Source organism: Eulemur rufifrons, chromosome 4 (assembly GCF_041146395.1).
Source record: "Eulemur rufifrons isolate Redbay chromosome 4, OSU_ERuf_1, whole genome shotgun sequence".
NCBI classification, from domain to species: Eukaryota; Metazoa; Chordata; class Mammalia; order Primates; family Lemuridae; genus Eulemur; species Eulemur rufifrons.
Genome location: NC_090986.1, coordinates 74781512 through 74798762, shown reverse-complemented (window position 1 = coordinate 74798762; position 17251 = coordinate 74781512). Strand labels below are relative to the sequence as shown.

General features: G+C 40.7%; 1 protein-coding gene across 1 annotated transcript in view; it reads left to right on the top strand.

Annotated features, from left to right (window-relative positions):
• The window catches only part of B3GLCT (beta 3-glucosyltransferase), a 95179-nt gene that overhangs the window by 24422 nt on the left and 53506 nt on the right, over positions 1–17251 (top strand). Inside the window, exons 5-7 of the mRNA XM_069466956.1 lie at positions 2321–2430; positions 15539–15615; positions 16100–16211. Coding sequence (XP_069323057.1) covers positions 2321–2430; positions 15539–15615; positions 16100–16211 — 299 coding nt within the window. The remainder of the gene's footprint in view (positions 1–2320; positions 2431–15538; positions 15616–16099; positions 16212–17251) is intronic.

Here is a 17251-nt window from a genome sequence, read left to right as displayed (position 1 = left end):
GTGAACATCCATGTATCTACTACCTAGATTGAGAAATAAAACATTACTAACTCAGCTGAAACCTTTTAACTGTTATCCTGATTTGCTGTTTATCATTCTCATCTAATCTTTTATGCTTTCACATGATTTGTATATGTATAGTACATACCCATTTTGTATATATTTTTGTGTTGATATTTTTGCTTAACTATTGATTTATGTAGTTATTGTTTTGAAACTTTTTTTTCAGCATTGTATGTGTGGGATTCGTCTACAGTATCCATTTGGATTGATACATACAGTGCTGGTTAATTTTTATTGCTGTATAGTATGCCAGTTTATGTATCTTATTAGTAGGTAAATGGGTTGCTTCCATTTTTTTCCTTTCACACAGTGCCACCGTGAATACTCTTGTTATGTATCCTGGTGCCCACATGTGAGGGTTTCTTAAAGATGATTAATAGTGGAATTTCTGGGTCTCTGGGAGCGTTTATCTTCAACTTTATAAATTTTGCAAAAGTTTATTCTCTGAAGCTTATTTACCCCATTCTTAACAAAAATGAATCTTTATAATTCCTTTTGATATGTCAGTTTATATAATATTTCGAATGTTGTAGATCCAAGGTAACATTTCATTTGATACATGACACCCACTTAAGCCTTATCCATGTGTCTAGTGTATAAAGCCCAGAAGCCAATTTAAAATGGAGATGGTTATATGGAAGATTCATATTCATATAAACTCCTAAGGAAAAGGAATTAGGTCATATTCAGTAGGTTGTGCAGCATTTCCTTTCACATTTTTTATTGAGTTTTAGCCAAAGAACATTTTGGGTTATTTTTAGTATCTAGATAGCTCACTGTGGAGCTATCTGTTGGATGAGTATTTGAGTGAGTGAGTAAATGCATGAAATCCTAGAACTGAACATAAGAACAATAAAAAATAATGGAGTAAAATTAAAACCAAATTATTGTCCCTGAGCTGAGGTGTTGGAAAAAAAAAAAAGACTTGTGTTGGGGGAAAGGTCCTCATGTAGATTTGTTGTAAACCTAGCTGGAGGCTACAATTGATGTGCGTCTATCTCCTGCCACTTCCCTGCCTGGTGGCTGGGTGCTGATGCGGTGGCTGTTTCTGTTTCTTTATTACAAGTTCAGAACCTGGGAGGCCTACTGAGCTTCTCCAGTGTGTGGCCTGAGCAGCTTCCTCTGTTGGCAAGTGCCCTGGTGGCCTTCCCCAGCCAGGTGTGCAGGACAGACTCAGGTCTCCTCCTGCCCACTGTCGTAAGAAGCTGGCTGCCTTGAGGCGAGTGTCTAGTGTTGTTGCCTATGGGCTTCTAGGCCGCACTGCTTGCCAAAGCCCTGCTGCTGTGGAATTGTTGTGGCTGGTTTTCTGGAGATAACAGTTAATCCTGCCTGTGTGCCTTGTGATTAGGGTAGGGATTATAGAGTTATTTATTTGCAAACCCTTGTGAACTTGTGGGACATACACAGTCACTGTTGAGCGTCACCTTAAAGGGCCACCCAGAACATTCTGGAGGTAGTGTAGTAGTGAGCTAGGGCTGCATAACAAAGTGCCAGGTACTGTGGCTTAAGCAACAGAAGCTTACTGCCTAACGGTTCTAGAGTTTAGAAGTCCAAGGTCAAGGTGTGGGCTGGCAGGGTTGGTTCCTCCTGAGGGCTGTGAGGGAAGCTGTGTTCCAGAAGACACGTCTTCCCCACGTGTCTCCCTGTCATCTTCCCTCTGTGCATGTCTGTTTCTGTGTCCAGTGTCCCCTTTTTATAAGGACACCAGTCGTATTGGATTAGGGCTGCCCTAATGACCTCACTTTAACTTGATGACCTTTGTAAAAAGGCCTGATTCCAAATCAGGTCACATTCTGAGGTGCTGAGGGTCAGGACTTCCACATATGAATGTTGGGGGACACAATTTGGCTCCTAACAGGGAGCAGCACAGTGTGGGATCATGTGGGGTTGTTAAGAAGCTACTTGTAAACATTAGATTTCCAGCTACTAGGAAGGTTAGTGTTCTAGACATTTGCATGTTTTCACACATTTATAGGCATTCTTTTTGACAGATGTAGGAGCAGATTCACAGTTTGGTACCATGGACTTGGTCTAGTATAGTCAGCTTATTTACTTGCTAACTTCTAGGAAGGAAGTTTTGAAATCGGTTTAAAAAGAGAGATTTTATCTCTAGAATTACATATAAATTGATTTTTTCCCCCTAAGAGTTTATTGCCTGAAGGCTTGCCTTGTAGCTGTTGTTTTTTTCACTTGTTTTAAAGTTTATTTCAATTGTTGTTAAAAAAGAAATACCTGAAAACTTTTTTTTTTGTTCTAGACTTAAAAGGAATTATATTTGTCATCCAGAGTCAAAGTAATTCTTTTCATGCAAAGAGAGCAGAACAATTTAAAAAAAGCATCTTAAAGCAGGCAGCAAACCTTACACAGGTACGTAGAGATGGTTTGGGATATCTGCTAATTATGTATTTCTTGATACATTTATGTTTTCAAAGCGCTTAATCTGTAGAAAATCAATTTTATTTAGATGAGAATAATTCTTCTGACTCATTTTGCTTATTTAATATTGACTATTGTTGAAAATGCTTTGGTTAATTCACCATGCTCAAAGCACCATATTCTAAATTATTGTGTATGTATTTTTTAATTTAAGAAAATTATATAATTGTGTGGGATTATCGTGGCTTTGTCATGAAATATTATAAAAAGAAGTGGAAGAAGTAACTCTTAAAGGCAAGGTTTAAAATAGCAGAAATAATTTACGTTCAAAATTTTGATAACAAGTTCTAAGGCAATTTTCATGTTGAAATAACATTTTCATTAATCTTAGTGCAGAGCTTCCTCTAGGAGTCTCTTAATCTGTTTTTTTAATTGGATGTCATTAATTGAACTTTTGATTTGATTTATAATGTAATATCCCAGAAGGATTATGGAGAGAAAATTCTACGCATACAGGTACATTTTAATAATGTTTAAAATAGGCATGAGCTGAATCTAAAGCTGCTTTGAATAATGCTGAAGGTTTGGGGTAAGGAAGATCTACCTTCTCACACTGCCCTATAGGTGCTTCCTCCTCCAGCCAAGGGAAATAAAATCCCCTTCCACAGTGCCGCACCATGTTGCTGTGGCCTTCAAGACAAACGTGCTTCTCTGTAGATAAATTGCCCTCTCTGTGTTCTCTCTGGAAAGAACTCTCTGACAAGAGACATGTGCGTTTGACAGATTGCTTTCTTTCTGTTGGTGGGTGCTGGAAAATAAAGGGTTGGAAATCTTAAAGGAAACACCAGCAGGCTTGATGGTATTGAAGGCAAAGGACCTGAGAATAAGGTTTATTGTGCTTCATCTCTAAGTGCTTTGCATACAGACCTCACCAAACCCCCTGCATCCCTGCCGGGACGGCTTCTCTCGGTTGCCCCAAGCAAACCCCCTGCATCCCTGCCAGGACGGCTTCTCTCGGTTGCCCTACTTGGAGCATCCTACTTTCTCAGGGAAGAGGAAAGAATTTGGTGCTATAGTTTTTCTGGTAATGAAAGCTACAAGCAGCTTAAAGAGTTTAAAATTCTTCTTTTTCGGGAAACCTAACTTTTAGAGATCTTCTTTTACTAAACCTTTCTGGATTTCATCAGAAGGCACCCTTGACTGGCCTAGCTTCTTCCATCTGCTCTGTTAGAGGCACTAGTGTGGCAGTCAATGTGTCAACACAGACAGCGTGACAGTGACTTAAGGAAGGTGGAAGAGTTACTCCTCACCAAGCAGTCCAGAGGGCCGGCCTGGGCCACCAGCTCTGCCCCAGATTCCTCTGTCCTGTCGCCTGTCCTCATCTATGTGGTTGGAGTTGACCTGCACTCTGGTTCCAGTGTGTGGAGGCCAAGCAGCTTTCTCTTAAGGATGTGCTTTGAAGTTGCATATGTCACGTCCCTCGTGTTCCTGTGTCCAGAACATAATCGCATGGGCACACCCAGGCTGGGAGATACAGTGTCTGGCTGGGTGGCCTCGGGTCCAGCCAAAACTAAGGGGTTCTCAACACTAGAAGGAAAAAGGGAGGATGGATATGGGGGGGGGGGGGCAGCTGATCTCTGCCAAAGTCGGGATTTTGTTTGCATACCAAGGGCTCACCTAGTCTGTAGGAGAAGCTATCTATGAACCTCTCATGCATTCATTCGCTATTTCGAGACTTACTGCGGGCAAAGTACTAGGGATACAAAGAGCAACCCGCGAGGTTCAACCCACAGTGCTGGGGAGGAGACAGGCCCATAGCAGGCAATTTTTAAAGCAAGGTGGAAGTTCAGCGGCAGAAGGGTGCCCTTGGGAGCACACAGGGGGAGCCCCACCACAGCTGGGTGGGGCAGGGGGAGCTGAGGAGGGGATGTGGAACTCAAGGAGGGATTTCTGAAGGAGCCGAGCCCGGAGCCCATCCTGCCTATTAGGCACCAGCTAGGTGGAGGATGGGGGAGGGGAAGGACGTCCTAGGTAAGGAGGAGAGCGGGTGAGGCAGCCAGGTGAGAAGCAGCAGTGTGAGGTGTGCAGCATCGCTGCGGGTCTTTCACCAGGGCAGTTTGAGAACCACGGGGCTGGGGAGAGGGCTGTGGGCCTGGCCAGGGGGCGGGAGGGGCGCTGTGGGGCCAGAGAGGAGGGAGATTGGCATGGCTGAAGGAAAAGGCAGGAGGCTCCCAGCTAGGACTCAGATGAGGTCAGGCTGCCGCATGAGGCTAAGGGTTTGAGGGTTCAGAAGGTGAAGATGACTCCAGGTGTCATGGATCACCTCTGAGGTGAAGGTGTGAGTGGGCAGGGGCTGGATGTTTGTGTTAAGCTCAGGAGAAAGGTTTGTGCAGAAGATGGTAGATCTGAGAGTCAGCAGCATACACAGCAGGGGCTGGAAGCTTGGAGATGCTGCTTCCAGGGGGAGCTGTGGGCCCCGGGGAAGGACCGGCGTCTGGGGCTGGGCAGAGCCAGAGCTGACTGAGGGACGGTATGAAGGGACTCAGGGAGAAGGGGCGGCATGGGATGCCAGGGATCCCGAGGACTGTCCTGTCAAATAGCCGTCAGGAATGCAATATTCCCCAGAGAGCTGCTCAGAGGGTCTCAGACTGCCCGACTGGAACCGCGGCCTATGCACTCACCTCGGATGCTTCCCAGGCAGAGTGCTCTGTTGTTGCTGGTGCTGCTGCCGCCATTGCTGTTGTTATTATTTTTATTTTAATTCTTAGTTGTGGTTAAAAAACCCCATAAAATTTACATCTTGAATGTACAGCTCGGTAGTACTAAGTAGATACATGTTGTACAACTTATCTCCATAAATTTTTCATCTTCCCAAACTGAAACTCTGCACCCGTTAAGCAGCCAGTCCCTGGCAACCATCATTCTACTTTCTGCCTCTGAGAATTTGACTTTTCCAGGTGTGTCATAGAAGTGGAATCACACGGTGTTTGTCCTTTTGTGACTGCTTTATTTCACTTAATAACGTCGTCAAGGTTCATCTGTGTTGTAGCATGTGTCAGGATATCCTTTGTTAAAAGGCTGAACGTAATTGTTTTTATTTTGGTGGCATCTCTCTGTTGTTGCAGGTAACCTCAGTCCACTGTGATAGACATTGTCATCTGACCTGTTTTCTGCGTGCTCATTGGGCATTTTGCATGAGCTCCTTTGTCGTGTACTGCTCTTTGGTGTATCTGTCCTGCCCTCAGACCCCAGAAGGATGCAGGGCCTGTTCCCTACTCCTCTTTGCACCCCACCCCGTGACATCGAGGGGAATCCCAAATGCACACAGTACTAGAAACTGTGTCTCCATTGATGAATTGTTCTCAGCTCTTAAAACTTAGGAAATAGCCTCATTTCTCTAAAGTAAATTATTTAACTTTTCTAGTACTTTAATTATGCTTCTGTTTAACTTTACTATGCTTATCCTTAATTTTCATTGTCCTTCATTTACATTTGCAGTTTAGACAACCTTTTGAGTAGGGGACTTATATTGCCACTAGGTGGCAATATTGGTTTTACATTTTAAGACATAATTAAGTAATATCATTAAGCACCCTCCAGCATTTAATTTCTGTGATAGTAAATAGAGTCTACACTAAAGTGATGAGGAGACCTGCCTTTACTTATAGGATAGTCTGTTGTTGTTATTCTGAAATTCTTTCCTCGAATGGAAGCTGGCTATGAGTGCTGAAGTCGTGACGACAAAACTTGAACACTTGGATCTCATTTGCTCACGAGACCCAGAGTGTGCTTAAGGCTTAGGTGATTTCATGTTTGGATTAGCAAATTCTTTTGATGGTTGAAAATGGCCAGAAAGATTTCAGAGTTTGTAATTATACTTGATATTGGATCATTTTTTCCCTTTATAGAGTTTTTTTAATGCTACATACGTGATCAACTGTCCACTTCATTCTATGAATAGCACTTTAGGGATCCAAAAATTATTGGCAGCTAAAATAGGGCCTGTAGACAATAGTTAGGGGCAATGATGAGATTCCCTGACCTGGGACGACATGAAAATAGAGAAATAAGATCATCTTCTGAGAAGTAAATGCTGAAATTCACAAGCATGGGGAGGCAAAGCCACTTTAAAGAGGTAGGATGGCTCCCCTAGTTAACTGGAACCTGTTTGAAGAAATTGACATACCCTTGAGAAAGAATCTGTGGCTTCGTCAGCCATGGCAGCTGAGAAAGGGCAGGTCTAAGGGGCATCCCCAGCGCTGTGGTGGGAGCTGGCACCGGGCAGGGTCCAGTGCTGTGGCCTGGCAGGTGTGCGCTGTGCCTCTGATGGACGGGACGTCTGGGGCCCTCGTGTCTCCTGGCACCTGAATTATGAGGTCATCAGAATGCGATTTTGGATTCTCCATAGATTAGCCCATAAAAGTTGCTTTGTGAGAGAGAAATCAGCAGTAAGTTTTTTTCATCTGAATATTTATCTGATAGCCCAAAATATCTATTCCTCCCACAATACCAGATGTCTAGAACTGCTGTGTATTCATTACTCCTGTCAGGTTGCACTTGACTCTAAAGTCTGCCAAAAAATTAAGGTGCAAAAATTTAATGGTTTCTGTGATGATGCATCTGCTTCTAGCTATTCTCTTTGCTTTGCAAGTCAATGCCTATGCCGGTTTTGCCTCAAGGTGCTAAAATGCGGTCTTATTAAAAACACAAACATTTTTCATCATTAAAATGTGAATATAGAAATAAGAAAAAGCCCAGACTAACTTTGTATTGGAAATTTAATACTGTACTTGGAGTTGTTACTAGGGTGGTGAAACTGTTTCCCTTGTTTTCTGGAATAGTTTGGGTCATTGTAAGTTGTCATTCCCATCTCCAGTTTCGAAGCTTACAGTGCAGTTTATAATGGCTTTGCAGTTTATAATTACATGTTTCTTCTAATCTCTAAGTCGGCAGACTGTCAGTTCTGTTCTGTGTGCAGAGTTCTGTTCTAGATTGCTGTGGGGCAAAGGGTTAGAAAGGAATGCAAAAAGGATATTCTAGTTCTTTGAGTTACTTCTTAGATAGGTGGCAACTATTGCATAATATAAATGACTGTATCACTAAAGCAGAGATTAGAAGCACAGAATAAGTGTATTTAAATATTTACTCAATAGTTCAGGCACAATGGAACATTCTTGTAGTCTCAGCTACTTGGAAGGCTGAGGTAGGAGGATTGCTTGAACCCCAGAGTTCAAGTCGAGTCTGGGCAGCATAATGAGACCCTATCTCGTAAAAAAAAAAAAAAAAATATATATATATATATATATATTTACTCAACAAATACTAGTTAAGGATCTACAGTTCTATTAGTCACTTTTGAACGTAAAAGGACATCCATGGACAATACATGCAGCTCTTGGAAGTGACAACACACATTTGAAGCTGTGTAAGAAGTACAGCGATGTGTAAAAAGTGTGAGTTGCATAGTGCTAATTGTGCATGTGAAGCCTGAGAGGAGGAAGCGGGGAGACTTGTGACATCAGGTAGGAAAGACGGGGAAAATTAGCTGGAGGACACAGAGCACACATAGTTCTGGAAGAGGAAGACATGAATTGCACGGAATGCCAAGTGGGAACGGGCATGTGTAGAGGCACAGTTTGTGGGACGAGGGATGTGTGTGTTGGGAGTGGAATGATGATCTTTTTAGGTTGGAATGGATGGAAAGGAGGGTTGGTGAGATGGGGGATGTGGCTGGTGAATATGAGGTCCCTAAATGCAAACCTGTAGGTGAAAGAATACAGTTTCTAAAGAAAAGCTGTTTTTTTCCTGAGTTTGCTTCCTCCTTGTGTTGCAGATAGAAGGGTAACGTGAAGTTATAAAGATGGACTGTTTAAGGAGGTGCACAAACAAAAAGCAAGTGGCAGTGAGACTAACAGAAACCCATAGGGAGAGTTTGTGCCTTGCTTTGCTAATAAGTCAGGCACTTGAGTTTATTTCATTTTAAATGCCTGTGATGTACACAGCATCTGTGTCAGTTGTGATTTGACTTTATCTTTTTAACTTAAAATTCCTTCCTGAGTAGATGCTTAGATGAAAATTCTTATATATTTTTTACATGAAACAGGAGCACAAACAGCTCAGTCTCTGGGGATGACTCTGTTGGAGTCTTGAATTTACGTTGTGATGGAAAGGCTGGCATCTGGGAGTCTTTTTTTGCTTTCCTGCTGGAACCTGGGGTCCCAGGCTGAGATAATCTTTACTGTAGCAAGTTACACTTACCAAAGGGTCCTATGCTGAGGTAATCTTTACTGTAGCTTCAGAAGTGTATTAACACCTGCCTGAAATTACAGAAACCCTTGTTGTCCTCCAAGGGAATTTCACAATAAGGCTAAATTGGAAACAATAAAGGAGAGAAGATAAAACATAATTGCATTGTTTCTAGCAGGTTCTAGTAAAACAAGGATCCAGGCACCATTTGAAGATGCTGATGTGTGTACTTTAACCTTAGTACAAGGCAAGGGAATCGCTTTGTGTGGGTAACAGGGAAGTGAACCACTATGGGAGTGTTTGGGGAGAGGGGAGGACGGAGCTTAGAATGAAAGCAGGGGCTGAGAAATGGGCAGAACCAGGGATGAATTATGGTTCCAGTTTTTAAGGCAACCTGCAAAGATAGAAAAAAAAAATCCGGAAGTGGGAGATACTTAAAAGGGTCTTATTTTTGAGGGAGGTACAGGGGTCAGATTGCATTTTCTGCTTTAGGTCAAATGGAGCTGACCTGGCTGCTTAGAAACTTCTCCACTCTCTCGCTCCTAGCTATAGAGCTTTTGAAGAAAACAGATAATTCTAATTTTGTTGCCTTCTTTTATGGTAAGACTGTAAGCTTTATTTGAAACCTGTCAGAATCTCAACCTTACAAATTATTTGTTTTTCTTGTTTGCAGAAAGTTTTAGAAATTACTGTTTTCTTGAGAAGTGTTAGGCCTTGGCTCGTTAGTCTAAAAAAAAAAAAAAAAACACCACTTCATTTCCATTTGATAATCTAGGAAAGTTAGCAAAGCCTGGCATTTTGTATTTTTAGAAATTTTTTATTGGCAGGGAGACAGTGTGAGGTGCTTCATTAAAAGGTTAACTTAGAGAGTCATGAGCGTGATTTGTTGCCTTGGCTTTTTGACACCATCGATCAGTAAACTATTGAGGTGAATGTACGTAGTTGGACGCTTACTTACTTACTAAAGGGTCATTTTTTTTGTAGAACTTAATAGGCATTAAGTAATCATATTAAGTTATTTATTAAACTGGAGACTTTATTACATTGTCGAATAAGAATGTATTCATCTGTTCATTTAATAAATATCTATTAACTATTACTTTGTGCAAGGGCCTGGGCAAGATGCCCCAGGAGAAAACAGAATTTTTTTTTTTTTTTTACACATTCTTTCACTGAAATAACACTGTCCTTTTTCACATATATAGCTGGCATTCTTAGAAACATCTTCTATACATGTGTCTTTATATAGTATATTCCATGCACCACAGGAAATAGAACATTGAGGCTCAGGGCCTGGGTTGCTCAGCAGTAATGAAATCTTCACACTCTTTGGAAGGCCACACCATGAACATTTGTCTCTTTTGGGCTGGCCAGCATTTGAACCCCTTCCCTGGCCTGGAGAAGTCGACCCCGTGTGTCTGGAGGGAGCCGGGGCTCTGCCCATGGAGGCAGGCAGGGTGTGTGATGCCCAGCAGGGGTGGCCTCTGCAGCGTGTGGGTCACTGTCGACTGTGCTGTACACAGTGACCAGAGCTGGGATGGTGCCCGCCCTCCAGGAGGTTCATTCTAGTGGGGAGCAGGATGGCCCCACGGTGGGACTGCTGCATGAATCAGCGCTAATATGGCCTTACGAGAGCACAGGCAGGGAAAGCCCCGACTGTCCCTGGAAATGCCAGCGAAGGCTTTGTTAGGGCATCTGAACTAAGCCTTGAAGAAATAGTGTTAATGAGAGTTTGCTGGACTCCTGCCTGGGCAGCTGTGGGGACCACCCCTGAGGGAGGCAGTAGGTTGAGGTGAGGGTCTCAGTGGGTTTCGGTGACTGGATGAAGAAGAGGAGGATGAGCTGCTCTGTGAGCCAAGACGATGAGTTCATGTTTGGAGAGGTGGAGTTTGAGACGCTGGTTTTCAGTGCCGGTGTTGGGAGCAGAGACAGAGTTGGCAACTGCGATAGTAATCAGAGCTGGCTTTCGTCCAGCGCCCGTCACCAGCATCCTTTCACTTAGTGCTCATTTTGATACATTGTGCTGCGCTGTTTTCAAGCACCAGCTCATTCAGCTCTCTGAATTAATTACTGTTATTCTTCCTGTTTTGCAGAGAGGAAACTGAGGTTTAGAGAAGCTTACATGCTCACATCAGTGATAAATAGTGGAACCAGGCCCATATCTCATTTCTGATGGGCTCCAAAGTCTATTCTGTCTTCCTTGCTGCTTCTTGACACGCAGGTGGGGCCGGGATCACCCATGCAGGAGAGCAGTGTTGGTTAGGAGACCGTGTCCTGTTTGTTTGCTATACCACTTTACCCGGCTTTATGTCTTTGTAGGATTTATCCCTGACATTATATTGTAGACGTTTTTGCTTGTTGCCTGTCTCCCTCATTAGAACATGAGATTCAAGAGGCAGGGACTCTGCCTGTCTTTTCACAGCTCTTTGCCGTGTTCCCAGAACAGTGCCTGGCACGTAGTAGTTGCTCAAATAACATCATAAATTCAGTAATAATGTTAATAGGCATTACATGCTTACCATGTGCCAAGTGCTTGGCGCGTGCTGTCTCACTTGATCCCCTTGGCTATTGTCATCTCCACACAAGAGAACAAAGTGACAGAGCCACAGCCAGGATAAGGAGCTTGCTCGAGGCCACGTGGCTGAGAAGAAATAGAGCCAGGATTTGGATGCAAGTACGTTGGGTCCAGAAATCAGGTCCTTAGACACTAAGCTTTACTGCCTTTTGTGAGTGAATGAATGATTAAAATAGATTTATAGGAGCCATAAAAATGTACTTAGTAATGCATTTCAAAGTAAATAGTTTATAAAAAAAAAAATTTATAGATAAACGAGGTAATATTTTTTCCTGTTGGGAAAGGATAGTGATTAATACAGGTACCTGGAAGAATCTTTTTTCTTTTTTGATATGGACTCAGATTCCTGGAAGGTGTGTCATTGTAACATCACCTATAATCTACTGGGGTCCATAAATGAATACTAGATTTCTAAAGGCCACTAAATCTGTCTGATTTATGTTCCAAACAGCATATTACACATCTCTGTTATCCCCATAAGACATACCTACCTCTTATGGAAGAAATTATAATAGTAAACAGATGTTAATTTTCATTATAATTTATTTGTTGGTTCGAAAGCTCAGTTCAGTGCATATCCCAAGAAGGATATGGTAGTTGGAATTTGGAAATACAGTTGAACTGGAATCAGTCTTAAAACAGAATTCAGTTTTTTAGAAACTTTATCTAATACTGAACAAATGTATTGGCTTTTGCTTTCTCATTTAGCACTTGGTCTGAATAATAAGACTGAAATTAGACCATAAACCCATGTACATCTAGGCTAATAGGTTAAATGAAGGTAAGTACAAATTACAAATGCTGGGAAACGTCTGTTTACAAGGGAGAGACCAGCAGCTTGGACTTAAATTGTTGAATTCCTTCCAGACAAGGGCAGAAAGACTAAAGTGGTTCAGAACCAAATCTATGGAACAATGAAATTATTTATTATATTTTAAATATTCATCTGCTTTAATCTATATTCAAATGTTAGCTTTTTCTTTCATACTGTTAATATCTCTAAATACAATTTTTTAATGGTTTTTCCTCCATGTCAAGAATAATGGGCTTTCTCTAGTCTCACAGAGCTTTGAGACCACTCAGCTATGACATGGGCATCAAAGCCCTCTCCTAAATGAGGCGATGAGCATGCATAAGAACCGACTAATGAATTAGGGTGTTGGTTTTAAAGTTCTTTACTCGCAATAATCTTTAGCTACTTTAAATATGAATATGTGCCTTGATGACAAATACATTCAAAGGAAACACAGAGTGAAAGTCCAGTAGACTTTCTGTCTTCCAAGTGATTGTGATACTGGTAGACGCTGATGACGGAAATAAAGGTAGACTTTGATTCAAAGAGACAAGTAGGTTGACACAAAAGTTTAAATTGCTGCAATCAACCTTTTCATTTTCTTTCCCTTTTCTGTCATTTACCCACATTTGATCATTTGTATTTTTAGCTCCTTTGTAGCTTGCCTCTGTTGTGGCATTATCTCATTATTGAGAGAATTATGAATTATCTTTTAGGTTTGAAATAGCAGCATGATCAGGCATCACTGGATTGACAGCAGACAGCGCGTGGCTGCGTGCATGAGTGCCCTTACTCTGCCTTTATTCCAGACAGCCCCTGGTGATGTTGACGTGACACCTTCTTACTTTCCCCTTGATTTTTCATTTGAAAACTCTTAATTATCCATCCAATTACTTAACTAAAAAAAACTTGCTTTGCACCTAAAAATGCTATAGGCTGGTAACACAACACATTTAAGGAAGTTTAAATCTTATGGTGATAGATGGAACATAAGTTATTATAATTCCAAATGGTAAGAATTGAGATAAGAGCATTTGATAGAAAATTTTATTGTGACCTTTTTGATTATTTATCTTTGAGGTGCTAATACATCTGAGTGTGTGTGTATCTGTTTGGGTCTGTGTGTGTGTGTGTGTGTGTGTATGTGTGTGTATGTATGTATATGACAAGAATAAAAGCTCTCGGGTGTTTTTGGGGATTTGTAGATTAAAATTTATTTATAATTGAGATGACCTTGGCTTAATCAACAGTGAATCAAGACCAGGTTTCTGATTATAAAGGTAGAACCTACTTTGTATTTTTAAGTACTCCACACCTTTGGGGAGTGTTATTAACAAGGCATGCTAGTTTTTGAAATGTTTCTATTTGCTGATACAGGAATACAGAAAATTTGATTGCTGTTCTTGTGTTCCCAAACTGAGGCAAATATGAAATCCAGTATATGGTTTAGTATACAAAGAGTAATGGAGCTAGGAATGACTTTAATCAATTGATATTCCATAGTTTATTTCAATCTGGGATTTGATTTCCTCTTCGTACCAGCTAAGCCTTTGCCTGCTGCATTTTTATTGTTGTGATGGAAGTTATTCATAAGCCTGTCTTCTAATCTCTACCAGGAAGGCGCCCTTGCAGCCTTTCTGCTGGGGTTACCGTCCAGGCATGAAAGGAAGCCTTTTCGCAGTTAATACCTGCTGATATTGCTTATATATACATGTATCCTATCACTAGGAAGTCCAATACTTATTTGGAAGTAAATTTTTGAAGTCCATTTATTTTCCCTCAATTTTAAAAAACTTAACTGTTTTAACTATATTAAAGGACTTTGAAAACATATGTTAATATCTCATTATTCTATCATCTTGACACATATTTTTCATTTTCTGGTTCTCTTAGTCTCTGTTCATATATGATTTTGTTTTACTGTTGGCATCATTTCTGTTTTTTTTTCATTAAACTTGAAGACATTTCCATTGTACTAAGGTTGTGATCATAATTTTAATTGCTACGCAATAACTCATCAGCTAGCTTTTTATGTAAAACTTTTTAAAATATTTGCTATATTTCTTTTCTTGTCTAGTTCACATTAGCATTCTCCCATAATTATTCCAAAGTTTTATGCAAATAGTAACGTTGTCAGTTTCTTTATACATGATTTTTGGCTCTTATGTAATCCTTCATGAATATACATATGTGTGTATATGTGTTACAATTTTTAAAAGACAATGGAAATTACTGCATAATTCAGAAGCAACAGTAGGAAGGCCCTGAATTATTTATATTGGGTAACTGCTAATTCAGTCTTAAGATTTCCTTTCTTTCTAACATGCTACATTGTTTATCTGATTTAACCTTTGATTACTGTTTTTGCATTTCATGTTTCTACATGAAAGTTGAAATAAATACTACATAAAAGAAATGAATGAGGTTTATTTGATATTCAATTCCAAAGATTTATATTAAAAACCATTTTCTTCTTAAGTAATAAATATACATGAACTTTAAGACTGCTGTGGAATCCACATCAGTATAGTAATATTTCAGATATTTAGACACTTATTCTTAAATTCTTTTGTTTGTGATGGTTACTAGGAATATAGTTTTATAGCTAGTGTAAAACAGAGGTTATAATAAAGTTTGTTGGGAGAAGAGGTTCAAGCATATCAGATATGAAATTTCTGTCTTTTCACTTTTGTAACAACTTGAAATATAGTGAAATATAGCGAATAACACTCATATCCTTAAAAATATTAATTTCTCTTTCTCTGCGTGTGTACATGTTTATGTAACCACAGTTGTGCCTTATTTCTGAATCTTGGTTCCTCCATGTATATAAATTTATAAATTTCATCATTGTGACGTTCCCATTATTGTCTGAGTAATTAAGGATTATATCTCTAGTATGTAGACCAAAACTTTTTTATTACCATGTTGTTTCAATGTCTTTAGAACACTTAACAAAATTTTTTTCACATGAGGTAGATGAAATATTCTATCCTCTTGTTTAGCCAAAGGGTTTTACTTCACATGTGTTACATATGTCGTGTATGAAATAAAAAACTCTTTTTGGTCAGGAGTTATCCCTGACCACTTCCCCAGGCGCTTCCCTTCCAGTCACCTTCCCAAATCTGCAGATTTAGGTTAGCTCCGAGTGTCAGGGAGACCCTCCCTGTGGGCCTGGAGCCCTGCGGGGTGCCTGGGTGGTGGAGAGGTCGTGTGGATCCAGCCGAAATGCTTCGCGGCCAGTAGGTCCTGGGGAGAACGAGAGCAAAGAGTGGTGTGAAGATTCTGGGTCAGGTCTCGAGAAGTAGCTGCATTTTAATGAATTAATATATAGTCATTGCATATTAATTATATAGTATATAATATATGTTTAATTAATATATATTAATAATATAGCTGCATTTTAAACCGAGCCTTTTTTTTTTTTTTTTTTTTTTTTTGAGTGGTCAGTTCTTACTTACGTTCTTTTATCGTTGTGTTTTCAGGAGCTCCCCAGAGTCCTCCTCCTCCACCAGCTGGCTGAGCAGGAAGGTGCCTGGACCATACTTCCGCTGCTGCCACAGTACGTTGAACCCAAACGTGTAAATCACGGGCGTTTCTACCCAACACCCTCACACTCCCTAGTTTTCTTATAAAGAACGTGTGTTCTTCCTCAGTAAGTGAAGTAAATTGGAATTTTACTTTTTACGATTACTACGTTAACCAAATTTCTTGACGACTGATTCTTAATGATGAATAGCTGTCATTTTTAAATACGCTTTTTTCTTAAAAGATAAAATACTTCAAGCTGATATTTGAACCTTATTTTTCTTCTGAACTGGTGGTGTTATGGAGAGAATTGATCTTAGGAACGCTAAATGTTTTATAAACCATTGCTGTTGAACTTTCCTGTAAGCTGAAAGTATGCATGGAAGAAAAATACAGCGGGAAAATCTAAATATCTTGCCATTCTGTATGTCCTCATCCATTTCCTACTTACCAGTTTTAAAGCTTACTGTAAACTCATTTTACAGAGGTGGTGACTATAACCTCTTTCTTCTCGTCAGCTTTTCTGTAACGTACAGCAGAAATTCGTCATGGATTTTCTTCTGTGAAGAAGAGACAAGAATACAGATTCCAAAACTCTTAGAAACACTCAGCAGATACGACCCCTCCAAGGTGAATGTAACTTCAATGCCAGTACTTATCTTTTGGGACAATGCTTCAAAGAAGGTTTAATTTTGATTAAGAGGTTTTCAAATCTACTAAAAACCACTTAATTTAAAATTAAAAAGAGTGAAAGATTGTTGAATATCTGGAAGCTGTGTTAAGTGATTCTCTTTGAGGTTTGTAGCTTACAGAGGGATGGAACTAATGAGCCATTTTAAGGAAAAAGAGTGTTTATGCGGGTTAGTAATTTCAGAGAGTTAAAAACGACAAGCTGCAATGCAGAAACAGCCTACCTTAGAAATAAACTTAAATTGGTTATTTCTCTTCATTAGACAGTGATGACATTTTATTTTATTTTATTTTATTTTATTTTTTGAGTCAGAGTCTCGCTCTGTTGCCCGGGCTAGAGTGAGTGCCGTGGCATCAGCCTAGCTCACAGCAACCTCAAACTCCTGGGCTTAAGCGATCCTACTGCCTCAGCCTCCCTGGTAGCTGGGACTACAGGCATGCGCCACCATGCCCGGCTAATTTTTTCTATATATGTTTTTATTTGTCCATATAATTTCTTTCTATTTTTAGTAGAGACGGGGTCTCGCTCTTGCTCAGGCTGGTCTCGAACTCCTGACCTCGAGCGATCCACCCGCCTCGGCCTCCCAGAGTGCTAGGATTACAGGCGTGAGCCACCACGCCCAGCCGACATTTTATTTTAGATAGAAATATTTTTTGAATACCAATTGCCTATTGAGGACTGTGGATGGCAGGGGCCAGAGCAAAACAGACAAGGACCCTGACCACATGGGCGGGATGGACTGGCAGGCGAGGACAGGCCGTCAGAGAAGCATTGACGGTTAAAAGCGAGACGACTACAGGAAGGGAGCACAGGGCACTGTCAGACACATGCAGCAGGGCATTGAACCTAGTCTGGGAGGGTCAGGGCAGGACGTGACATCTAATCTGAGTCCTGTCGGATGAGTAGGCCTTGACTGGAAAGGAGGAGGGTCTGCCAGGCAGAGGGAACACTATTGGAGAAAGAATGGAGGTGAGAAGGG